Genomic DNA, 26,098 nt, shown 5'->3' on the forward strand with positions numbered 1-26,098 from the left:
AGCCATTTAGTCTATTATCATGTATGTAGCAAAATTTTCCCTAGGTGGAGAATATACGGTTTCCCCAACTTTTCCAGCAACCAAATCACATGACGGGAAATGAGGTGGAGGCCCTCCTCTTGGTGTGGATTTTAAACCAGAATCTCGCTCCATAACCACAGCAGCAACAGCTAAGTTGCTGTGATTGTAGTACCTGCAAGCGGTAATGTCCAAGAAATGTAATAGTTCTACAGACAGGGCTGCGTTTAGTGCCTGAGCTGCCAGTCATGCAGGTACAAGTAAGCGTGTGAGCACAGGGATCGAACTCAGTACTGGGCAAATGGTACTCTACCTTGCCCCTCCCCCAATGTGGTAGTCGTGGTGCATGTGAATTTAATTGGTTTCCAAAAAATGTGTGCCATCTATATGTACCTCAGTGTACATATAGATACACTTTCGGGTTATAAAAAGTTGAGCCTCGTGGTTGTGGATGAGTGAACAATGAATGAGATCTTGACAAACAGCTGCTGTTCTGAACGGGGGGATAGATTTATGCTTAAACCAGAGTAAACTGTGCCACCAGGTAATAATTTTGAGCAATGAAGTACGTTTGCTACAGTAACCGTTAAAGAAACAGATAAATCACAGTAATTTCAACATGGCACTTTAGCCATTCAGTAAATGGGTATTTTAGATTTCACTTGCTTTTGAACTAAGTTCAATAATATATAGAGTGAGGCATTCAAAGATTAATGCTTAGAAAGGAGGAAAATCACTGTACAAGAACAGAAACATCATTTATGTATATTACATTGGGGCTTGGTCTGCCTGTGTTTCCATTATAAATCTGATTTTTCAAGCATTCATAATACAGCAGTAAAAAGTTTACCCTGGGCTGAAATTTGGCAGTTGTCTTAACTTTCTGAGATTCCAATTTTTATTTTATTCTTACTCTTCTTAATCAAATACTATGACATCTATGCATGTGTTTTTTTAAAATTTAATTTAATTTATTTTTTATACAGCAGGTTCTTATTAGGAATCTGTTTTTTTTTGTTTTGTTTTGTTTTTTTGTTTTTTTTGCGGTACGTGGGCCTCTCACTGTTGTGGCCTCTCCCATTGCGGAGCACAGGCTCCGGACGCGCAGGCTCAGCGGCCATGGCTCACGGGCCCAACCGCTCCGCAGCATGTGGGATCTTCCGAGACCGGGGCACGAACCCGTGTCCCCTGCATCGGCAGGCGGACTCTCAACCACTGCGCCACCAGGGAAGCCCAGGAATCTGTTTTATACATAGTAGTGTATATATGTCAATCCCAGTGTGTTTTTAAATGTTTTATATCATTGCTATTAATTCAAAAGTCCATTTCTTATAGAAATAAAACTTTGTGGCTGATGATTTCAGAATACACTGTATTGTCATTGATTGTCATTGATTCTGAGGCTTTTTAAGATGTTTAAAAAACTTTTGGGACTTCCCTGGTGGTTCAGTGGCTGACTCCACGCTCCCAATGCAGGGGACCCGGGTTCGATCCCTGGTCAGGGAACTAGATCCCACATGCCGCAACCAAGAGTTCACATGCCGCAACTAAAAAAAAAGATCTCGCATACCACAACTAAACATCCCGCATTCTGCGACTAAAGAATCCGGCATGTCGCAGCTGAAGATCCTGCACGTGGCAACGAAGATCCTGCATGCCGCAACTAAGACCCGGCGCAGCCAAATAAATTTTAAAAATAAATAAATAAATAAAATTTAAAAAGATGGTTAAAAAACTTTTAAAGATTGTTTGAAAATATGATTCAAAGTCTGAGAAAGGGGGCTCCCCTGGTGGCACAGTGATTGAGGATCTGCCTGCTAATGCAGGGGACACGGGTTCGGGCCCTGGCCTGGGAGGATCCCACATGCCGCGGAGCAGCTGGGCCCATGGGCCACAGCTACTGAGCCTGCGCATCTGGAGCCTGTGCTCCGCAGCGGGAGAGGCCGCGATAGTGAGAGGCCTGCGCACTGTGATGAAGACTGGCCCCCGCTTGCCACAACTAGGGAAAGCCCTTGCGCAGAAACGAAGACCCAACGCAGCAAAAATAAATTAATTAATTAATAAACTCCTACCCCCAACATCTTCTTTAAAAAAAAAAAAAAAAAGAACAGAGAGGGCATTTAGGTTCTGGAAAAGTACTTAAAAAAAAAAGTCTGAGAAAGAACAGTGGTTAAATGTTATGATAGCATTTGATTTTTTTTTTTAATAGTAATCTTTTATTTATTTATTTATTTATTTTTATATTTATTTTCGGCCGTGTTGGGTCTTCATTTCTATGCGAGGGCTTTCTCTAGTTGCTGCAAGCGGGGGCCACTCTTCATCACGGTGCGTGGGCTTCTTCACTATCGCAGCCTCTCTTGTTGCGGAGCACAGGCTCCAGACGCGCAGGCTCAGTAGTTGTGGCTCACGGGCCTAGTTGCTCCGCGGCATGTGGGATCTTCCCAGACCAGGGCTCGAACCCGTGTCCCCTGCATTGGCAGGCAGATTCTCAACCACTGTGCCACCAGGGAAGCCCAGCGTTTGATTTTTATAGCTGCAAAGACAACAATAATAATGCTCTAAATCATGACAAAATGTGAGTCAGTATCTTAGAGGATTCATTTAAATTTGGCATCTCCAGTTCGGTGAAGCTACATAATTTTGTAAAACCCATATTCAGACACCCAGTCTGCTTACTAATCAGAGCAGATGTTATTTATGTGATGATATGGAAGCTTTGGGGTTTTTATATTCTGTTATGTTCATCTTACTTGATCATGAGCTCCTGAAGTTCAGTGACTATTCTTTATACTTCCAGTACCCAGCATGTCAACTAGGTACAGAGGTGACACTTAGGAAATATGGGTTGAATAAATGAATACATGAATTTTGTTCAGTTATAGACTGTCACCAACTTCTGAAGATTATTCATTCTAAAACACGTGAGTCACTGGGTTAGGACTTGTTCATTTTCCTTTAAAAGTATAATGTAAAAGTAAATTTTCCCACAAAGGCCTATTTAATTTCCAATGATTACACTCCAGCACAATCACTGTAGTCGACAGAGGTCTGGATCAGTTTCTGAAAAACACTCCCTCCCAGTCAGTAGACAGTCCCATGGTAATGCTCAAACCCTCCAGTTATATGTATTCTGCATGTTGTAAATAATTCATTCTATTATCAGACACCTGGCTTTACCTGCCCTTTTTTTTTTTTTTTTTAAATAGTGTCGAGCCTACCTCTTTCCTTTTACTTTAAAATCATCAATCTTGGGAATTCCCTCACTTTCACTGCCGAGGGCCCGGGTTCAATCCCTGGTCAGGGAACTAAGATCCCACAAGCTTCATGGTGCGGCCAAAAAATAAAAATAAATAAATAAATAAAATAAAATAAAGAATCATTAGTCTTGGTCATCCCCTCCTAGAGCAGTGAAGACCAGGCTGGAGTTTAGGTGTGACTCAGGGTATACTGATCCCTTCAACCTCCAAGCCACTGAATCTAACATTAGAGTCAGCTCTGAGCAGCCTTGTCTGGGGCAGCAGTTCTCAAAGTGTAGCTCCCCAGCCAGCAGTGTGCGCATCACTTGGAACTTGGTAGAAATGCAAATTAGAGGGCTCATCCCAGATGGACTGAATCTGTAATTCTGGGGAGGGGCCCAGCAATAGTGTGGAACAAGCCCTCCAGGGGATTGCAGGGTACTAAGTGTGGAGCCTCTGTTCTAGGGCTCACTGGAGCATGGTCCCGAGGAGGGACCTTGATACGCGATTCCTCTGGCAGCAAGCTCAGTGGTGGCGTGCAGTTCATCAGCCAGTTGCCCGGCACTCTGCTGCTGTACATCATGGTCAAGGGGACTTGGAGCTGTTGAAGGAGTTTGGGGCAAGGTTCAGGCATGTAGTCCAAGGTGCAGTGGTCAGACACGGTGGCACAGGGACTCTCTGGCCCCATGTGGCTGAGCTAGTTTCAGGATGGACATTAGAACTTGGTCATTTTGTAATACTTAATACGAAAAATTTTAACTAGATTGGAAATCTGTTACATTTTCATAAGCAGTTTCACTGTGACATTAGGCAAAGTGCTGTTAGATCCTTGTAATGTAAATTGCCATAAGTATTTCAGCGGTTATAGAAATGGACAAAACAATTTTGATGACTTAGTTGTGTGAATAAAATTCCTTGTGAGTAATGTTTTGACCTAACTTAGCTTACAGTCATTTCAATCATATAACTTAATTTTTTTAAAGTTATTTTTCAGTAAGCTCGAAGTTCTATTAAAAAAACTAAAAAGATTTTATTTGGAAGTTTTGTACCAATTCAATATTTAATATTTTCACGGGACTTTCCTAGCGGTCCAGTGGTTAGGACTCTGTACTTCCACTGCAGGGGGCACGGGTTCCATCCCTGATTGGGGAACTAAGATCCCGCATGCTGCAGGAAAAATTTCACATTTTCACTAATACTCTGGTATAATCAGTATATATTATTTAAACATGTAATAAATGTTTTCCCACTCAACCCCTCCTCAGTGCCTCAGTGTGCAGGGGCCTGTTACTGTTGTGCTGTATGGGAAGAGGCACAAGGCGGCTGGCTGTCTGCCCTCTCTCCCTGGAAGCCCTTACCATGTTTGCATTCTCCTTCCCTTCTCTGAGTAAACAGCTCCAGTTCCTCCAATTGATCTCATTTATATGATTCCATTTCTAGACACCCTTCTAACAAAGGTTCTCCTGGTTTTCACTATTATCTGGAAAATATGGCATCCAAAGCTGAGCACAACTGTCCAGATATCATGCCTGGTGCTAGAACAGAAGGAATACTGTGATTTAGACATTAAGTGCAAATGATTCCCATGAGTGACTTTAGAAATCACTAGAACGTAAGCTCCAGGAAGGCAGCAACTGTCTTTTTTCACTGTTTTATCCTTCTTGACTAGAACAGTGCTTAGCGTACAGTGTGTGATCAATAACTATTTTTAAATTAAGGAGTGGTTAGATGAAAGAGCAAATGAAGAGACACGGAGAGAAATTAAAAATAAGTGGACCTCGTTTAGTTGCTTTCTGTGACTTTTGTCTCAGGTTTATCAATCCCAGTCAGCAACTAGATGCACCCAGAGTATCTCTTGGTGAGTGTGGATCCCTGCATGTTGCTCTCACAGCAGTGAGATTGGCTGGGCCATCCAGAGTGGCTGGACGTTGTGGGTATCCACCACTGGGAAACGCAGGGGCCATTTGTATGTTGGTCTTCATAAGCCAAGTCCTGTTAGTAAAATGAAAAATTGAATTACACAACTTTTTTTTTTTTTTGGCTGCACTGCACGGCTTGCGGGATCTTAGTTCCCCGACCAGGGATCGAATCGACCCCAGGCCCCGGCAGTGAAAGCACCAAGTCCTAGCCACTGGACCGCCAGGGAATTCTCTCACAACTTTTTTAAAAGGGTGATTAAAATGTCTTCATGACACTGTACCTTTAATATTTACATTTATATGACATGACATACTTGTGTTTATTTTGTTCATAGTAAAAGGTGCATTCTTCTACCATGATGCATTTTATTGAAATGATCTATCATCGGGCAACGGTTTAGGTCTTATTCCTACCTCTCTTCAAGATGCTTGGTGCATGCTATGTACTCAACACTGTTCAAGTTGTAGCCTGAAAGATCTAGTATATCATTTCCTAAGACAGTTTAGAAATTAAAGAATCGTACTGCCTTGTTGTTTGAAATGAGGCACGAGAGTACCAAGCTTGACACTCTTAGATTAAAATTATCCCTGATTTTAACCAATTCATCTAACATTCACTGACTCCCCCCTGTGTTTCAGCACAGTCATGCTTCAAGATGGCAGAACTCACCCTGCTTTCTCCCCAGACTGAGTGCTGCCCCTGTCCTGGGTACTTCCAGTAGATAGGAGGATGTGCATTTCATGAATGTCCCCTTGGGAGGTCCCTTGGTTTTCACTAGGGGATCTCAGGCCTACCTCCAGCTTTGCTGAAGTTAAAGCACTTGTGGGACAGTTCTGCAGGGGTGTGGCTTGTGACGTTGGTCAGTGTGATATAGTGTCCTCTCTGCCAGAAGCCAGAGGAGAAATTCTCATTCTCATGATGGATAATGTCACTCTAACCAATCATGTCTCTTTTGCATTAAACATTAGAAGCTTAGCCCCAAATGTGTGGTCTGTCTTTAGTGTAGAATCCATACCCTGAATTTTGTGAACTAACCTAATTCATGGACCAGTTTTACTACACAATCTTGATTTTTCTCCCTCTTTGTATCATTTACATTCGTTTTTTAACGTTATCAGGCAACATTGCACTTAAGTTTTATCAGGCATTTTAAGTCATTTTTTGGAATGTGGAGAGGTCTAATAAATATGTAACAAATGCTTAGAGAACATGGGCTAATGCAGCAAGGAGACTCAATTACCACAGAGCAGTAATGGCTAGGTGGAAATTGCCACTTTTGGTTTCTTATCGATGCTTATAGAAATTCACTGATCTGTTCATTATAGTTGGGTTTTAAGACTGCAGTTAGTGTAATAGCATTCAACTGTGAAAAAAAAAGCTTTTTCCTTGGAACATTTCTTCTTTGATGTGGTGGGATGAGAGTAGTTTTCCATTCACTTTCACTCATTAGAAAAAATTTGGTATTCTGGGCGGTGAGCTTATTTACAGGACCCTGAAAATAACTAACGTTTCCTGTTTCACCTATGAACGATTTAGGTAAAATAAGATATGACAAGCTGTGGGACCTAATTTAGAACACACAGACCACTACAGATTTTACCCTAAAAGTGATTCAATACCTTAACATGGTCTTTTTAAGTTCTTATAGGTCTAAGTTGTAGATCTTTTTGAGAATATTTGTTGAATTGCTTTTACTTGCCGATGTAACTCTGCAACCCGAAAGAAATCTTAAAGCTTGAAAATACATGTCCCAATCAGTAGGACTGGGATGAAAAATTAATGGAAGAGTCAGAATTACCGACAGAGTAATCCACTTTAAACAAATCAAACCAATAGATAGCCATCAAGCACTTCTCTTGTTCAGAAAGTAACAGCCATGAGGAGAGGGACCCTTGTCTTGTTCACTGCTGCCTCTTTAGCACTTCACATGGGGCTTGGTCCATAATAAGTGCTGAATAGTTTTTGTTGGACTGTGAGACTCTGTGTGTGTGTGTGTGTGTGTGTGTGTGTGTCTGTCTGTCTGTGTGCCTGTCTGTCTGTGGGTACAATGAATCCCTGTTAAGAAGGCATTTACGGTCTAGTTGAGGGAATACGATGCAAATAAGCGAGCAGAAGAGTAGCTACACATAGGGAGACCCTCAGGAATGGCATTTAAGGCACAGTTGGGCAGCGAAGGTTTAATGGGAGGTGGGTTTGTAGCTGGATCTGAAGCCTGACTAGGGTTTGGGTGGAAAGGAAGCAGAAGTGAAACTACCAGGACAGCAAGCACTCAGGGGACATTGGACCCAGCACCCGGTCTCTAAGACATTGGACCCAGCACCCGGTTTATGATCTGGCCTGTCGGCCAAATGGCCTCTCCTTCAGAAATGTGGACTTTATCCTGTTGGTATTGTGTTTCCACATTTTGGGAAAATTTTGGAACGGAGAAATGACACAGAGTACAAAGCAGTGTGCTTCTCAAAGTGACGTGAGCAAACGGATCACCTTGGGATCTTGGTAAAATGCAGATTTTGATTCAAGAGGTCTGGGGTGGGGCCCAAGACTGCCTTTCTAACAAGCTTCCAGGTGATTCTAATGCTCATGATACATGAAGCACTTTAAATAGCAAGGACATAGCATTAGGATTTCAGGAAGATTTAATGGACAGTAGTGCTTGAATGGGCATGACACTGATCCATCCTGGGGTTTTAGAGTCCAAAAGGAACTTAAAGATAATCAAATGGTCCATTTCTCTTTCATTGCCATTGGAAAAACCCAATAAAATAAAACGGAGGTCTAAAGTGGGAGCCGGACTGGAACTCAATTCTCCCGGCTTGACGTCATCACCTCCCACTCTGCTGTGCAGCGCGGTCCAGGTCTGTGAGGGGAGGACTGCAAAGAAGCCGGTGTCTTTGGGAATGGAATGGGTTGGCTGGATGCAAGAAGCCATGTGAAGGGAAAAGCAGCAGCTCCTAGTAGCTGATGTGATGGGGAGTGAGAAAACGCCTAAGGAAACATTGAGGTTTAAATCCTGGGAAAATGAACACATGCCACACTGATGGGCCGGAATGGAGGAGTCAGACAAGAGGGGAGAAGACTTGGCCAACGGGAGGTACCACCACTTCAGTCTTCTTGTCAAGTGAGAGATGCCACATGCGTCTTAAAATCGACCACCAGCAGCAACTTTGCCCAGCAGTTCAGAGCTTGGTTCCCTCCATTAATTGAACACATTAATAAGAGCCTGTGGCGTTTCACTTGTAGCTGAAAGTTGTAAGCACTCAGTCCTTTCACTTTTTTCGAGTCCTCCTTCCTGTACCCACGGTGGAGGAGGAGAACTTGATGCCAAGCAGAGCTGGTGGGCGCCTGAGGTTCTTCCTGTCCGCTTTTGGAATAGGAGAGGGGTTTAGCCTTCCTGCTTTTCCAGCTGTAAAGTTCATTTGGCTTCCAGCACTGCCAGCATTAAGGGAGGGAGAGGTGTGGATTTCCACAAGAACGTGCAAACAAAGTTGGGGTGAGGATGAGGGCAGGATACTTGCTTTCCTGGTCCTACTCTGCCCTGAGTGGGTTTTTGACGCTGGTGTATTACACAGTAGGTTGTAGCACTTCAGAGTGAAAATGTAGCCTATCAGGGTCAGAACCTTAGTTTTCTATTTGACCCATGCCCTACTGGTGTGACCTTATAGTGTGTTTGTGTGTGTGTGTGTGTGTGTTGCCTGTGTTTGGGCACGCGTGCACATGCCCAAGCTGGTGAAAGCACACGCGTGCTCTCATGTTTTGGTTTTGGTTCTGGTTCTGGTTTTGGCAAACCACTGATTTCATCTCGAAACATTTGTTCTTTTTTTTTGCTTCTATGTTAGACGTAATAAACATTTAGGGAACTATTTCCAGAAATTGTCCAAGTTGATAAGAAATGGATTTGAGGTTTTCTCCCCTAGTAATTTTGTCATCTGATTCCTTTCTAAAAAAACTGTATGATACTATGGTTTAGTCTCTTTCATTCAAATTATGAATATGAGATCATTTCTAAAATCATCATGGACCTTTATTGTTAAACATAAAATTCATGCATAGCTTTATGACACTAGTTATTAAAAATTTTAACACTTGAAGAATTTTATACAGGGCATGGCCTAATTTGACAAATTAAGTTCTGATATTTCTTAAGTTTTAATTTTAATTGTTGAGGTAAAACTAAAATTATTATCAGATTTAATTTTTTAGAATGGTTATTATGTTTAAAAAATACAAAATTAATATGTGCTTTAAAATATGTTAAAAGTTCAGAAATACAGTGGCCTTTGCAGGAACTATCATTGGTGTTTAGGAATCCTTTCAGATGTTTTCTCATACATTTATAAACATATACATGTAGATAATTTAAAAACATATATAGAATCTGGAGATTGCAGTTTAAAATTTTTAATTTTTATAACTAACTAATTTTTTATTTATTTTTTAAAAAATTGAAGTATAGTTGATTTACAATGTTTCAGGTGTGCAACAAAGTGATTCAATATGTTATATATATATGTATGTATATATATTCTTTTTCAGATTCTTTTCCATTATAGGTTATTACAAGATACTGAATATAGTTCCCTGTGCTATACCGTAGGACCTTGTTGTTTATCCTTTTTTTAAAAAATATGTATTTATTTTTGGCTGCTTTGGGTCTGTTGCTGCCTGCGGGCTTTCACTAATTGTGGTGAGCGGAGGCTACTCTTCGTTGCGGTTCTTAGGCTTCTCATTGTGGTGGCTTCTCTTGTTGCGGAGCACAGGTTCTAGACACGCAAGCTTCAGTAGTCATGGCGCACGGGCTCAGTAGTTGTGGTACACGGGCTTAGTTGCTCCACAGCAAGTGGGATCTTCCTGGACCAAGGATCGAACCAGTGTCCCCTGCATTGGCAGGCAGATTCTTAACCACTGCGCCACCAGGGAAATCCCTATCTGTTTTATATATAGTATTGTGTAGCTGTATTCCAAACTCCAAATTTACCACCTCCATCTTTCCCGTTTGGTAACCATAAGTTTGTTTTCTATGTCCGTGAGTCTCTTTCTGTTTTCTAAATAAGTTCATTTGTATCTTTTTTTAGATTCCACATATAAGTAATATCATATGATATACTTATGATATGATATCATAAGTAAGCATTTGTTTTTAAATTTGTTTAATTTTAAAACCTTTTTTCTTCATTTCTTACTATTTATAATACTATTATTACAACTTAAAAAAAAATTGAAGTATAAGTGACATACCCTCCGCCACATCTCTCCCTCCCTCAATGTTGCCAGTGCTCAAAGCCAAATGAACTTTACAGTTGGAAAAGCAGGAGGGGTAGACATCATGTTACTTTCAGGAGTACAACATAATATTTGATATTTGTATGTGATATTTGTATGTATTGCAAAATTATCACCACTGTAAGTCTGGTTTGGAGATTGTATTTTTAAGCTGATTTTCCATTGTTAGAAAAAGAAATAATAAAAGGTAATGCAAGATTACATGCTGGTAAAAAGCGGCAAAGAGAATAGAAGTGTAGATCCTCTCAGACCTTTTCCTATGCACATACTTACATGCACCCATGTTGGGCAATATTTATATTTTGCTTTGGCTTTCTCTGTTAATACTTCATTAAGTTAGGGAGGTTTCCTTAAGCGTTTGTAATTTACAAACTCACTAAGAATTTGTAATGTTAATGATATTTGTCATTCTTAACTAAGGCATACACATGTTGCTTAATGATAAGCAGTTTAATTCATAGGTCAAGTTCCATACATCCACTTTCTTTTTAAATTTTTTAAACTTTAACCAAGTTATGATACCCTAACCTACAATTACAGGTTCAGGCTCAGCTTCCAGTGTTGTGTGGCTCTCTGGATGCCCATATTGAACATGGACCAACGTTTGGAGTTATTTCTCATAAAATACTGCTTAGAATACTCTGTCAAGAGCAAAGTCAATGAGCATATCATACTCAAAAAGTATTAGGATGATAGATTTATACCTGGGAAACAGTAGTGAGTCCTTCTCTAATGAACTCTGTGGTTGTGTTCAAGTTGGAGTGTGTTTCTTCATGTTCTTTTGCAACATTCAGATGGAATATTTAAATTTGTTGAAAGTGATTTTTTTTTTTTTTTGCAGTGACCAAAGAAAGTTTTCCAGTGCTAGGAAAGAGTCGAATTCCTGATAATAGAGCCATTTGCTCAAGACTGAGCCACAGTTAGGATGTAAGAAACCCTGATAGCTAAATCTTAACATTGAAAATTGTGAGGGAATTCCCTGGGAGTCCAGTGGTTAGGACTCCATGCTTTCACTGCAGGGGGCCCGTGTTCGATCCCTGGTCGGGGAAGTAAGATCCTGCAAAAAAAAAAAAAAAAAAAATTGTGATATTTCACGATACGGTGTGTGGGATTTTCTTCAAAGTAAAAGGGTGGAGCTGAATTATGGTGCAGGTATAGATGGAACAAAGTTGATCCTGATGAGTAGATAATTGTTGATGCTAGGTAAGAAGCATTTGGGAGGTTGTTATATATACTGTTCTCCTTCCTTTTGTATATTTGAGATTTTCTATAATAAGTTTGAAATAAGAGACACATAATAACTGTAGCCTAAAACACTGGGATACTTCAGCTTTTAAAAAAATTCAATAGTGCTTTACAGTTTTCAAACGTTTCACACACATGATGTCATACAATACCATTAATAACTCTTTTTCCCTCCTACCCCTCTGTTGCCCCTCCCCGCTTCCGTCTCTCCACTGGTAACCACTAGTTTGTTCTGTGTATCTGTGTCTGCTTCTTTTTTGTTTTATGTGATAAGTTCAGGATGAAATATATTGCCATGATATGCTGCTTGAGTAAACTCTATAAAAATCACAAAAGAATGTTTCAGGACATTGTCAAGAATAAATAGTCTCATCTCATTCCTGGTTTCAAAACCTGAACTCCCATCTCCTTGGCAGTCAGTATGGTGGACTGTAGTTTCCAAACAGCCTAATGATACCTCCCATCCCAGCGCCCTTCTTACCATGTGACTTTGACCCTCCTCACATGAGAGATGGGGCTCGGACTCTTGCCTCCGGAAGGGCTTGTGGGTCCAGCAGAAGTGACACCATATGAGGCTATGTTATAATAGGTAATACATATACATATATCTATTATTTTTCAAATTCTTTTCCCATTTAGGTTATTACAAAATATTGAGGAGAGTTTCCTGTGCTATACATAGGCTCTTTTGGTTATATATCTTGTTTTAATTTTTATTTTATAGTGGAGTATAGTTGATGAACAATGTTGTGTTAGTTTCAGGTATACAGCAAAGTGATTCCATTATAGATAGTGTATTTCTATATGTGTATATGGATAATGGATGCTGTACACCTGAAACTAACACAACATTGTTAATCAACTATACTCCAATATAAAATAAAAATTAAAAAAAATAAATTGTAACTTTTCTTAAAAAAAGGTAATACACTTCTGCCTGGTTCTCTTGGTATTCTCTCTCTGGCAGCACCCATGTATAGGTGTTCAGCTGATACCTCCTGCTTCAGTCCCAGCTGCTAGCCAGCATCAGCCTTCAGACATGTGCGTAAGTGAGCTTTCTGATGATTATGGCTCCAACCATCAAGTCACCCCCCCACCCCCTTTGAATCTTCCCAGCTGAGGAAGACATCATAGAGCAGAGATAAGCCTTTTCTTCCATGCCCTTCCTGAATTCTTACCTGCAGAATCTGTGAGCAAAACAAAATTCTTGTTGGTTTATGTAACTAAGTTTGGGATGATTTGTTACACAGCAGTAGCAACTGGAACCGTCAGAATATGTTAGTGAGAGAGAGAAGAATCTTATTTCTCAGGGATCATCACTTCTCATAACATGCCCAAAAGATACATACATACTCAGTGATTTTGATGGTATTCACAATTTTTATTATTTCCATCAACGTGATGACTTCCAAATCAGGAATTGTATTGTAGACCATCCATTAGTCCCAGAATAAAGTAGTTAGTGGCTGGGCAATCAGGTGCGTCTCTTTAATTCTTCTTACTCCACCTCCCCCCTTCATCAGGACTTCCTTCTGCTGGAACTCCAGAACCATGGCTTCCTGCCCCTTTATTACACTGGTTGAATTGGGAGCAGAGAAGGGGCCGGCCTAATCTGGGGGCTGGACAGGGAAGAGGGATGTCAAGGAGCCTTTCTCTGCCCATTCTTTTTTTTTTTCCCAATAGTTCTTTTAATTTTTTAAAATTGAAGTATAGTTGATTTACAATGTGTTCATTTTGGGTGTACGACAAAGTGATTCAGTTATTTGTATATATATATATATATGTGTATATATATATATATATTCTTTTTCAGAATCTTTTCCATTATGGTTTATCACAGGATATTGAATATAGTTCCCTGTACTATACGGTAGGACTTTCTTTATCCATTTTATGTATAGTAGTGTGTATCTGTCAATCCCAAACTCCTAATTTATTCCTCTTCCCCTACCCCCTTTCATAACCATAAGTTTGCTTTGTGTGAGTCTGTTTCTGTTTTGTAAATAGGTCCATTTGTATCAGGTTTTTTTAGATTTCACATATAAGTGATATCACAGGATGTTTGACGTTCTCTGTCTGACTTACTTCACTGAGTATGATAATCTCTAGATCGATCCATGTTGCTGCAAATTCTCTGCCCATTCTGACCTGAATCTGTCCTTCTGAATTACATAAGCAAATACCTTTTATTGCTGCACACATGACGGGTGCTTCTTCTGTCTGACTCTATCACACTTTTTCATTTCACACTGTGCTGTGAAAAAAAATCTAATTTTTTTTAGAGATAAACAGAATAAAAAGTTGTCCAGCACTTTTTCCTTAAGTGTGTATGACCCATTTTCAAGATTTGTTTCATGCTCTGTACATAAGGTGTTTTATCCAAGTGTACGTCAGAACACCTGCTAGCTTTAACTCTTATTGGTAATGTTCCATTTCTTAGGCTAGGTCCACGTGGGTTTCATCACATTCACAAGAACATGATAGAATGATAGTCTTTTGTATGTTTGTCATTAATATCATGTGACATCCATCAATGTCATAATGATGGAATTTTGCCCATAGTCCATTCTGTTTTCTCACCAAACATCATATGGGTCCTTAACTTAGTGGATAATTTTACAAGCTTCTCCTCAGTTGTGTAATATTTTTACTTTAGGATACGTTTACTCTAAGAAATGCCTCTTAACAGTGATGGTCATCTCTCCTTGAGAGATGAATTTAATAATGTTTGCTCTGAACAACATTATTTTGTGGCATGTTCTGGGGAAAAAGAAAAAAAAACCACTAGAAACATTGTGCAAGATCTCCTGTTAAACATATCCTGTTCCTGATAAAACAGATGTTCTGCATGGAAACAATAACTGTGTCCATTATTTTAATGGGGTGAATTTTAATACATTATATATCAAACTACACATCCAACCAATTTCCTAAGTAGCTACAGCACAGTCAAATGTCTATTATAAGTAACAAACTAACATGTGAAAACGAATTGTTTAGAATATTAGTTCCAGATCATCGAACATTTAATATGATTGTTAACAAGCATCAGCTTTGTATGCAGGAACGGGTACATTTTGCATAATATACCGTAAACATTGGGTTTATGGTGTGGAGTAACAAGTGATGCACTCAATAAATAAAATTTATTAGAAAAGTGCAGATAAAAATGGACAATAAAAGCAGGTAACTTCCTATCATGGTCTACGTTACCGAGTAATGTAGCGACTTAGAGTATGAAGAAAGTTAAGAACAGAGGAGGGGAAGAGAGTCGAATCAGTTACTTCGTGTTGACGATTATGGAGTTGGGTGTTAGAGGGACCATTTCAGAGGAACTAACAGAGTTGTGTCAGAATGCCGAGGCTTCCATACCGACTCCTGAATAGGAAGACTTAAGATGAAAAAATTGCAAGCTATACCTTTGCTTACCTCCAGTTGTTTAAGTTTGTAAATTTCTCTATGTGATGCTAAGAGGTTAGGTATCAGGGCATCGTGATTAGTTTCTAAGCACCGAGAACCTCTGAAATACATATCCCCTTTGTTGATTGCACTTGTGTCTGACATCATACCAATTGGACTTGGAATGTAACTCAAACATTTCCATACATTGTTTTGCGACAGAATATAAATTTGATCATTATAAACAAAGGTGGCAATAAAAACCAGGAGGATGTTAACCAAAGAGAAGTTCATTGGGGCTTCACACCACTCTGATATTTTTTCATAACAAATAAGGTCCTGGGACTGGAGGTGAGTGGGTTGCCGGTCCATTAAACACTTTTCTCCTGTGGTCTGCTTGTCCACATCATCCTGTTCTCAGATTTAATCACCCCAACACATTCATTTTATCTTCTGTATTTGTACTGGATTCCTGTTACCTTGTTTACATTTATACTTTCACTCCGAGTTACACTTACATTACTGTTTCATTGCTAAGTTTTAAAATATTGGTCTAGATTTGCAGTTGTGCTAATGATGAAATAAGCAACCTGAAAAAAAAATGAACAATTAGATGCAGTTGAGAATTCGTAATTTGGATGATCTGCCCCCATTTCCTGAATGTTAGCTGAGACCAACAAAACAGCCTTCATATAGTGCACATACAGTCGTGAAGAAGATAGCAATCATTAAGAACCCAATAGGAGGGCTTCCCTGGTGGCTCAGTGGTTGAGAGTCCGCCTGCCGATGCAGGGGACGCAGGTTCGTGCCCCGGTCCGGGAAGATCCCACGTCCTGTGGGGCGGCTGGGCCCGTGAGCCATGGCCACTGAGCCTGCGCATCTGGAGCCTGTGCTCCACAACGGGAGAGGCCACAACAGTGAGAGGCCCGCGTACCGCAAAAAAAAAAAAAAAAAAAAAAAAAAAAAGAACCCAAGAGGATTATTGAAAAACTCATAATTAATCTGATAGTTGAAACTTGTACAACATTAGTGATATTACTCCTTCCTCTAAAACTGCCCATCATCCTGCTTATGACTTGCTGATCAGCCGGGGACCCCCCTGGACTTGGATCACACTTTGATGCGAACCTCCGCTTTAGCACCTATTTAGATTTAAAAATTTTCTCTACTTATGAAAAATAATCAGTGCGGTGCTCTGTGCTCTATTTACTAGTATCACTCTCATTTTCTTATGGCATATTCTAACACTTCTAATAGTGTAATTATCCTGTTTTGTTGTCAAAGCTTATTTCAATATATTATTTTTTATCACAGGTAACAGGTTATCTCTCTTTTTTTTCTTTCGAAGGGGATACAGTTTTTTTTGTTTTTAAACCATAAAATGCGTGTTATACTCTATGACTTTATCTCTAAAATTGTTTGAGTTCTCTGCTTCTTCTTTGTGACTTTATGGCACAAATGGATCATAGTAAATTCTGTGTCCTGCTGACGGTCTGATCACATCCAGAGCATCATTTCACCATTAACTCTTAGTACCCTTCAGTTAGATGGTGCTTTTTTCTTCTGCAGTAAAATTATCAACAGTGTCAAGTGATGAAGTTTGGAAAACAGTTCAATTTTAAAAGGGTATGGCTCTCATTTTAAAAATAGTTTTTCCGGAAAATCTGTTTATCTCCTCCATCTATTCCCACAGTACCCTAGCATTTTCCAAATACCCCCATCTCTTCTTACACAACTATTTGTCTTCTGGTGTGTGCCACGTTTGGAAGTCTCATTAAACCAGCATCTGTTCTGTTTTAGGAGAAACCCGAAGCCAGCCCAACGTCACTTCAGCTGCGGTCCCAGATCGAAGTAAGCACAGTGACTTTAATCATCTATTTTTGCTTCCGTCCTTTTTTTTTTTTTTTTAAGTGGTATTATGTAGAAATCAGATGAAGCCTGCTGTTCTGCCTACACTGACACTGTGAATCTTCTCTCCTAGGAGTCACTGGGCTTCAGTAGCACCGTGTCAACACCAGAAGTGGAAAGAAAGTAAGTTTTCTTCCTTCTGTCCAGGAGCAGAATTTCTAAGGTGTCTTTTAGGTCCGTCCTGAGGGACGTGAAATGGGTGATCATATTGTGTATGTACTACAGAGCTTGATGTCATTTTCCTTACATGGTGTGTATCTGTGTGTGTGTGTGTGTGTAGATGGATGAGTGTGTTTCGTAATTCAGTTGGTGATGCAGAGGATTCTGCAAAGCGTTAATTGATTTTACACTCCTTATGGTAAGTGAGCTTAAATATCTGAAAGTGAGCATGTAGAAAAGGAAAAGGACAGCTAAGTCAACCAAAATGGTTTTCTTCTTTTACACTGGTTTTTGATATAGGATGACAGTCATAAAGAAGTGAAGTACAAAAATAGAATACATTCCAGAATAAAACAGTGATTACAGTACCTTCTATGCACCTTGCTTTGGTGGGTGACCTTAAAACAAAGATAAATGCTTGTGACAGAGATGACAAAGGCTCACTACCGTTTCCTGTTAAAGGTAGTATGTTTGCCTCCTTGTCCTAACTTGGACCCTGTAATTTTTACTCTCATGGAAGATAATTCTATGTTATATCTTATATTTCCAGTATTTCTTTTTGGCCAGTTAAAAACAAAACAAAGCAAAAAAATTTTTTTCCCTATAACCTTTCCCTCTTCTACTTTATTCTATCATAATTATGGTAGCATGTTCTATTTATGATTTTCTGAGGTAAAGAACTTTTGAGAAAGTCCACATCTTTAAACAGACACTTCCTCTGGCACAGAGCCACTCATACTGTTTCAGGCCAAGAGAGGCGTAGAAGTGGTTTAGGCATCAAGTATTTCTGGAATGAAAAGCACACGTTAGGCGAGCGTGTGTGTGCTTTACAGCACAGCTCTGCGTAATCCATCCACGTGTGTGTGCTGCTGGCACAGACGCGGCTTCCAGGAGGGAAGGCTGCTGTGTGCCAAAGCTTCAGTTCTCACTAAGCTGCTTTGGATCAGGCCTGAGGAATGTTAGGGGTGATTAGCAAAAGAAAACCAAGGCCACTGCCCACTCAAGGTTGGAAGGTAAATGTGCAGTAAATAGGAATTTCCTTTGTCTTAGTTGCATGTATTCTCCCAGGAACTTAGTAGTGTGGAGGCTGAAATAGCCAAGAGAGCTGAGTTGACATTGATTTTGAAATTGGAGGTACGACGGTGGTGTTGAACCGAGTGTGGGCAGAAACACTGAGTGAAGGGGCCGTGGGCTTCTCTGACCTGGTTTGCTACCTAAATGGCATGATTCAGGCTGAGAACTCAGGTGATCTCTCAGACTCTCTGAATCTTTCAGTGGGCAAGAAATGTTTGCCTTTCCTCCTAAGAGGAAGTGACTCACCAAGTCACCAAATTTGTACTCATCTTATTTAGGCTGGGTATTTCTCCTTCCCCTCAATTGTGGGTAGTCATTCTTTCTGTGTTTATATCCTCCACTTAGTGAAATGTGGCATGATGCTTGTGGCCCAGAGAAAGACTGACAGCCTCCTGAGGTTAACAATTTTGAGACACACACACACACACACACACACACACACACACACACACACACACACACTGCTGCTGACAATCCCCAACCTCCCATCTGTAATACTACCGCTCTGCTTCTGGTAAATTCAATAGTTTATTTAAATTTAGTTGTTTCTAAAGAATTGAAAATTTCAATCCATTTCATCCTCCACTTCCCTTTAAATGGTTTTCGAAAACAATGACACTTTTTTTTTAATTAAAATAAAAAACTTTTGAAAAGTTTTTTAACTTACAGAAAGGTTACAAGAATTGTGTGATGAACTCCCATATAACTTTTACTTAGACTCACCAATCTGCATGCTTGGTCTCTCTTTTCTACACACATACACACACTTATGTAATATCATTAATTTTTACTGTTACTTCACTAAGTTGCACACCTCATGACCCTCACTCCTAAATACTTTAGCATGTATCTCTTAAGACAAGGACAATCTTATAGAGAACCACAATATAATTACCAAATTAAAATATTTAATAGTGATTTTCCGAATATACAGTTAATATTCAACTTTCTCTAGTTGTCGCAATAATAATTCTTACAGCATTTTTTTTTCAATCCAGCACTTTAAAAAAAATTACTCATGGCATTTACATGTCATGTCTCTTACACATTTAATCTGAAAGGCTTTCTTGGCTTTTCTTTGTGATATTTTTTGAGAGTGTAGGCTAGGCGTCTTGTGAAATGTTTCTTGATCTGGGGTTTTTTTTGTTTCTTGTTTTTTTTTTTTTACGATCCAGGTAATGCATTTCTGGTGCTGTGGCCTCCACGGTGCATTACATCATGATGTCAGTTTGTCCCATCGTTGGTGATATTAATTCTGATCTTTTGGTTAGAGTGATGTCTGTCAGGTTTCTTCTAAGAAGTTACAATTTTCTCTTGTAATTAATAATTATTCTGTGGGGAGGTCATCTGAGACTATGTAAATGTCTTGTTCCTCATTAAATTTTTACCTAATGGTTTTAGATTCTTTTAATGATTCTTGCCTGAATCAGTTTTTACTGTGATGGCTGCAAAATGGTGATACTTATTCTGAAATTGATGATTATTTTGGATTTAAATCTTCCAAAGTTTTTTGTTTTTTGTTTTTGTCCTTTTAAACATGAGGTATCACCCTGGACGCTCAAGGTCAGATTATAATCTGAGTAGGTTTGATGTAGTGTTTATATTGAATTATTTGTATTTTTCTACTTGAAAATGCAAGTACTTTGAAATGCAAAATCCTGCTATTCTTCAAGTGAAAATCCTTGCTGGTAACTTTGCAAGCCCTGGAGGACGACCTGGCAAACCAGTTCGGTTGTGTCTGGTGAGTGTCTGCAGAGTATCTGCCAACCAGAATATCCTTCTGAGTCAGCAGTGTTGTTTTATTGGCAGATGGTTTCTTCTACTTTTTATTCAAAAGGCAGGAGAACTCAGTAAACAAAAGTGGACAAATCCAACAGCAGCACCGCCTTAGAAGCAGAGGCATAGATGATGGCAGCAGGTAACAGGGGAGCTGAGAGGTTGATGGGCCCTTCCGGATCCAGTCCCCCCTCTCTTCACAGTGGTCTCAGGGTCCTCAGCACCCCTGCCCTCCCTTCTCCCCCAGTTAAACCTGTTGTAAGAAAAGTATTAGGCATTAATTATGATGCAAATATCTGTTTTCTAAAAAATACATCACCTCTCCCAGTGGTATTTTGCATTTCACAAGGTTTAAAGTCTTAAGTTACAGGAATATAACTCTGGCAAGAAGACACCCAGGAGGTGGGTTTTGTGGGGGGAAGACCAGCAGTGAGAATTCTAATATACCTGACCTGACAGCGCCTGGGTAGCCTGACAAGTAGGGGGCTGCTTGGGCTCTATTTGGCTTGGCCCATCTGGCGTCTAGATGTGCAGGGCCTGCATGGTGAAAGCAGGGGTGGATGGAGGGATGGATGGAGAGAGAGAGAGAGAGAGAGAGAGGGAGGGAGGGGATGGACCTGCCAGCTGCCCCCCTCCCACCCGCCTTCGCAGTGTGACAGAGTCCCCATTCATCCTTATTTTCTTACAGTCCGTGGGCTCTCCATATGCTTTCACTGAAAATATAATAAAGGAGGCCAAAGGAGCTTTAATTTGAACCTCTTCTATTTATATCTATTTGCATTGCCTATTGATGAGACTATCCACTTTATTACACCAATCTTGGATTTGTGTTGACTGGTTGAAAAGGTGAATGTTAGTTAAAATTTTTGTTACTCACCAGTTATTCTCAAGAATAACAGAACAAGCCGTTTTTGTTGGAAAACATCTTTGTAACTACCTATTCGGAGTGGGTGTAGGCAGGGAATGTGGTGCCTCCATCCCAGTTCTGTAAAGATGGAGCCGTCAGCCACTGCAGTGCCTCCCACCCCAGGGAATTCTGTATGGAGAAAAACCAGGAGACATTCTGTGCTTTGGATCCTGGCCCTATTAGTTAAGATGCATTCCTAAGGAATAATTTCAGTGAGCCCAGATTCTTGCATCTTCTCATACGTAGAAAGCCACTAAAATAATTAACTTGAAATGTCTGGGTTTTTTTGGTGATTAGTAGTAATCTTTTGATGTACAACTATGCGTTTTTTTCTCAGCCAAAAAGGAAAAAAACAATCCTATATATCCTGGTTCCTCCCTTGTCTCTTAGCATCTGTTCCTCAGAGCTCTCTGAGAGGCTGTCCCCTGGGCTATAGTCTTCAGTAAGATCTCCAAATAAAACTTAACTTGCAACTTTTATGTTGTGTGTTTTTCTTCAGTCAACAAAGTTTAGTGACAGGTAACTGACAAGTAGTGGCATAAACTAATACAGGGTTCACTAGATACATTCTTGTTCATGGGTAGGTCCAGGGCTGGCACTGTGGCTCAAGCAAGCCTTCAGGAACTCAGACTGTCCTCTCCCTTTCCCTTTCCCTCCCTTCCTCCCTCCCTCCCTCCAGTTTTAAAATGCTGCTGCATCTACCAGGAGGGAAGGAGAAGCAGGGTAAAGGGAAGAAGGTAAAAGGGCAAAAACCCAAAGGCACTTCCCTTACAAAGCTTTCCTAGAAACCCTGTACGACACACTCCACTTTACCCTACTCATTTCTTCATGCAGCATCTGTTCCCAGAGCACCAGCTATGAGCACAGGGCACTGTTCTGGGTGCTCTTATTCCCACTGACAGATGCAGAAACTGAGGCACAGAGAGGTTGCTAAATGGCCCAAGGCGACACAGCTAATATGTGACAGATCCCAGATTGGCTCCCACTTAAGAATTCATGCTCCTAACCACTAAGGTCTAATTCCAAAGTACCTGTAGTTGTATTGCTTAGGCAGATAGAGAGGTGAGAGGTGCATTGAGCTCATGAGCACTATGTAAATAGCAGCAGTTAAAACCTCCACTTCGGTTTCCCTTGGAAGTAGGAACAAGTTTTATTCTTATATAAGCCGAGTCTCTCATTTATCTATAGAGGCAGGAAGGTCCAAAATAAATCTCAAAACTTCACCTTAGCCAATATTTATAAACGCTCTTCCACTAAGTCTTTCACTAGAGTTGAACATTCTCTGATGTAGTTTCCCTTTCTTTCATTACCTGTGGTGAAAAAGCCCCCAAAATATAGTAGCATGATGGAAGAGGAAGATATAATAAAAGGGAGAGAGCTGTGTTCTGTGGTCGGATAAGATGGATAGAGTTTATAAATATTCAGTGCAAGCATTTATTCCATTTGGCTTTGCTTCACTCTCGGAACTGTTTCATCTGGCAAGCTGGTGACTCTTTCTTTGGCCGAGCCACGTGGCATGTGGGATCTTAGTTCCCCGACCAGGGATCGAACCCGCGCTCCCTGCATTGGAAGTGTGGAGTCCCGACCATTGGACTGCCAGGGAAGTCCTGGTGACTCTTTGGAAGGTGTCAACTTTCCTTGTTTCCCCCTCAAATATCTGTCTTCCCCTCCTCTTTCCTCTAGACTTCAGGGAAGGAGCCCCAGCAGGCATTCATGTGTCCCCTTTGGTCCACCACCACCCCCACCCCCACCCCCGTCACCTGCTACCTACTCTCTGGATTACTTGCGTCCCCGTCATCCACCCTCTGCCTGCCTGGATGCCTCCTCCCTCCATCTGCTCCAGGTGGGTGGGGCTCCTGCAATCTCTCAGAGGGGCCATATTCTCCCGCGGACGCTGAGCCTCTTGAATGCTGCTCCTCCGGTGGGGTGCCCTGTCCCCTACTCTCACCGTCCTCCCCACCCCCCTTACCTGCGCAAGCTCTATTCAACCTTATTTTTATTATTTTTGGCCGTGTAGCATGTGGGACCCCTGCATTGGAAGCGCCGAGTCTTAACCACTGGACCGCCAGGGAAATTCTTCCATTCAACCTTAAAAGCTCAGCTCTGGCCTTGCCTCTCCCAGAAGTCTTCCCTGATTTGCAGATGGAGGTGAAGCGTCCCGCTGCTGGACTCTGTAACCCCTGAGATCTCCTGCTGCTGTTGCAGTGGACTGCACTTATGGGTGCTCCTAGGTGGTGGCTGCGTGTGTGCGTGTGTGTGTGTGTGTGTGTGTGTGTGTGTGTGTGTGTGTGCCGCCTCCCACGCTAAGGCCAGGATCTTTTACATAAAAGGCTTTCAGTAACGTTGGGTACATGCGTGAGTGGGTGGGTGAGTGCACACTGGTACATGCCACGTCTTCTCCACCCCGTGAGAATCCCTCCATCCTCCCAAACCGTAATTCCATTTCTCTCCCCTCCTAGTTGCTAAACTTTTCCCCTAAAGCCGGACTCCTCTCTTCCTTCCCTGCTGAGATGCCCTTCCCAAGGTCCGAGGCCCCTCCCCCTCGCAGATGCTTGTTGCATTTGGCACTGATTTTCCCTTTGGTCACGCTGCTCTCTCCGCCCTTAGCGTCCCTGACTTTGTGGTTTCCAGTTTCTCTCCCCGCACTTTATGCCCACTCTTGGCAGCTCCCTTCTTCCCTGCCCACCTCTTACTCTGGTTGTTCCCCTGGAGCTTTCATCCAGCCTGCAAGTTCTCCCAAGATACCCACCCGACCCGTGGCTTTGAACTACTGTCGTGGGCACCCACGTCACATCTACGCCTCTCCGTCTGCACCATCCCCCCATCTGGTGACCTGCCTGTTTGCAGTCTTTTTATTTTTTATTTTTTTGCGGTACGCGGGCCTCTCACTGTTGTGGCCTCTCCCGTCGCGGAGCACAGGCTCCGGACGCGCAGGCTCAGCGGCCATGGCTCACGGGCCCAGCCGCTCCGCAGGACGTGGGATCTTCCCGGACCGGGGTACGAACCCGTGTCCCCTGCATCGGCCGGCAGACTCTCAACCACTGCGCCACCAGAGAAGCCCCCATTTGCAGTCTTTTGTCTGATGTCTGCTCATTGCGATTCCAGTCACCCCAAGCTGCACATTCTTATGGTAGAACATACCACCCCTTCTTTATCCTTCCTTCTCACTGTGACAACCTGTTCTTTGCCCATATGTCCCCTCTTTTGTCCTAGGGACCACTTTCCACACTTCACGCAGCCTTTACATCTTATTCCCACTCTTCTTCCACGATTCCAAAACCTAACTGCCAAGTCTTGTTGCTCCTACTTCTACAACTTTCCCTTGTTCCCCTCCTTTTCATCTTCACTACTCCACGTGAGACCCTTAACGGTCTTCTCACGAACTGGAAAAGAGCATTCAGGAAGATACTCCCTAAAGCACAGTTAGGCAATTAGGTCCCGTCACACTGAGAGGATGCTGAGATCCCCTCAGGGACACTTACAATTTAGGATCTCTGCAGGCTTTCACCTTCGTGATCAAAACCCGCCCCCCATGCCTCCTCCTCCCCCCTCCCCCCCATAGAGCACCAGCTCATCTTTACTGCTGCATCTCCCAGTTTCCCAGCCACATGACCCAGTTCCAGACCCACGGGATGCTCTTGTTTCCAGATGCCTCCTGGGTTGTCTGGAGTTCCTGCCTTGAAAACATTTCCTTCTTTTAAGTCCTGTTTTAAGGACTGCTTCTCCTTGAATGCTTTCTCAGTCCCGTCGCCGGCTGTATTCTTTCCACCTCTTGGAATCCAGTAGCAATTTTGTGTGGATTTGATGTCTCTTAATGTACTGTCACGTGTATCATCATCATCACTGTTGTCAGCATTATAGCACTGCTTCTTGGGTTATTTATGTGTATTGGGCACTGGTGCTAGTCACTTTTATTGTATGTTATCATTTAATTTTTCATGAACTCATTGAGATCCGTACTATCTTTGAGGATAAGTACCTTGCCTAAGGTCCCAGAGCAAGAGACAAAAATCCTAATCTGGTCGAAGTGCCATTATAGCCTTGGGGTTAAGATGCCTGGCCTGAAAGCAGATTCTCTGGGTTCGCATCCAGGTGCTTTCTTCCAACTCTTGGCTAGTTACTTAACCTTTATATCTACAGATTCCACAACTATAAAATGAGGATAACCATTACAGTACTGGCCTCAGTAAGCTATCGGGCATCTAATAGGCGCTCAACAATCTTGTCTGTCATCATTGCCTCTTCCGTCTGACCCCAGTTCATGCCCTTGCCCCTGGCTCTAGCCCCTTGTGCACGTTTCTCATCCCAACCCAACCCAGCATGATCGTGGGCTCCTTGAGGCCATGAACTCACTCTCTTCCTCTCTTTGGATTTTCTTTAATATCCAGAACAGTGGTTTGCATAGAGCAAGTGCTCATTAAATACTTGCATGAAATTTATTAAATGCCCCCAGTACTTTGAAGTAAGATTAAAACTGGGTTCTCTCCAGGACTGGAATTACAGAAGACCTCCTTTGGTCTCACCTGTTAGCTAGCATATGCCAGTGTCTCCCTAAAATGATAGCAGTGTCATATGAAGTCAGTGCTTTCTGCTTGTGAATATTAGGATTAAAAAGACACCTGTTAAAAGCATTTTAACGTAGTGGAGAGAATGGTAGTTTCCACAGATCCCCGGATCTCCTTCTAAGAGCTGCCACTCCCCTTAGCACCCAATTCCATTCTGCAGTCTTGTTCAAGTTGGGCTCCACATAACGTCTCCAGATAAAGGTATGATATGGAGAAGCACACAGAATATTAATTTTAAAAATCCTTAAAATGTTTTAAACCTGCAGTTTTGTTGGGAAAGTACACTTGTTTTCTTTTATTCTTCGTAACAGATTTATTGAGGTATAGTTCACATACCATACAACTCCCCTGTTAAAAAGTATACAAGTCAGTGGGTTTTAGAACGTCTATTCTCGGGGTTTTTGCGACTGTCACCACAGTCCGTTTTGGAGTATTTTTGTCAATTCAAAAAAAATCCTGAAATGTGTAAGAAATTTCAGAAGTTCTTTCGAGGTGGGACCTCCTCCTCTTCCTCAGTTAGCTCGTTCCCAGCGCCTGGGCTTGAGGAGAGGGGCTCAGGCTTCATCCGTTGGTGGAAGCCCCCTGAGGGCAGGGGCCAGAGCCTGTGGTCG

At 41.6% G+C, this 26,098-nt stretch overlaps 1 protein-coding gene across 2 annotated transcripts in view; it reads left to right on the forward strand.

Annotated features, from left to right (window-relative positions):
• Positions 1-26,098, forward strand: part of SASH1 (SAM and SH3 domain containing 1) — a gene marked incomplete at its 5' end in the record, with an annotated part of 189,705 nt that overhangs the window by 76,185 nt on the left and 87,422 nt on the right. For both annotated transcript variants that reach the window (XM_079716634.1, XM_079716635.1), the window contains 2 exons: positions 16,899-16,949; positions 17,080-17,129. In XM_079716634.1, coding sequence (XP_079572760.1) covers positions 16,899-16,949; positions 17,080-17,129 — 101 coding nt within the window. The remainder of the gene's footprint in view (positions 1-16,898; positions 16,950-17,079; positions 17,130-26,098) is intronic.

Source organism: Hyperoodon ampullatus (genome assembly GCF_949752795.1).
Source record: "Hyperoodon ampullatus genome assembly, chromosome: 12".
NCBI lineage: Eukaryota > Metazoa > Chordata > Mammalia > Artiodactyla > Ziphiidae > Hyperoodon > Hyperoodon ampullatus.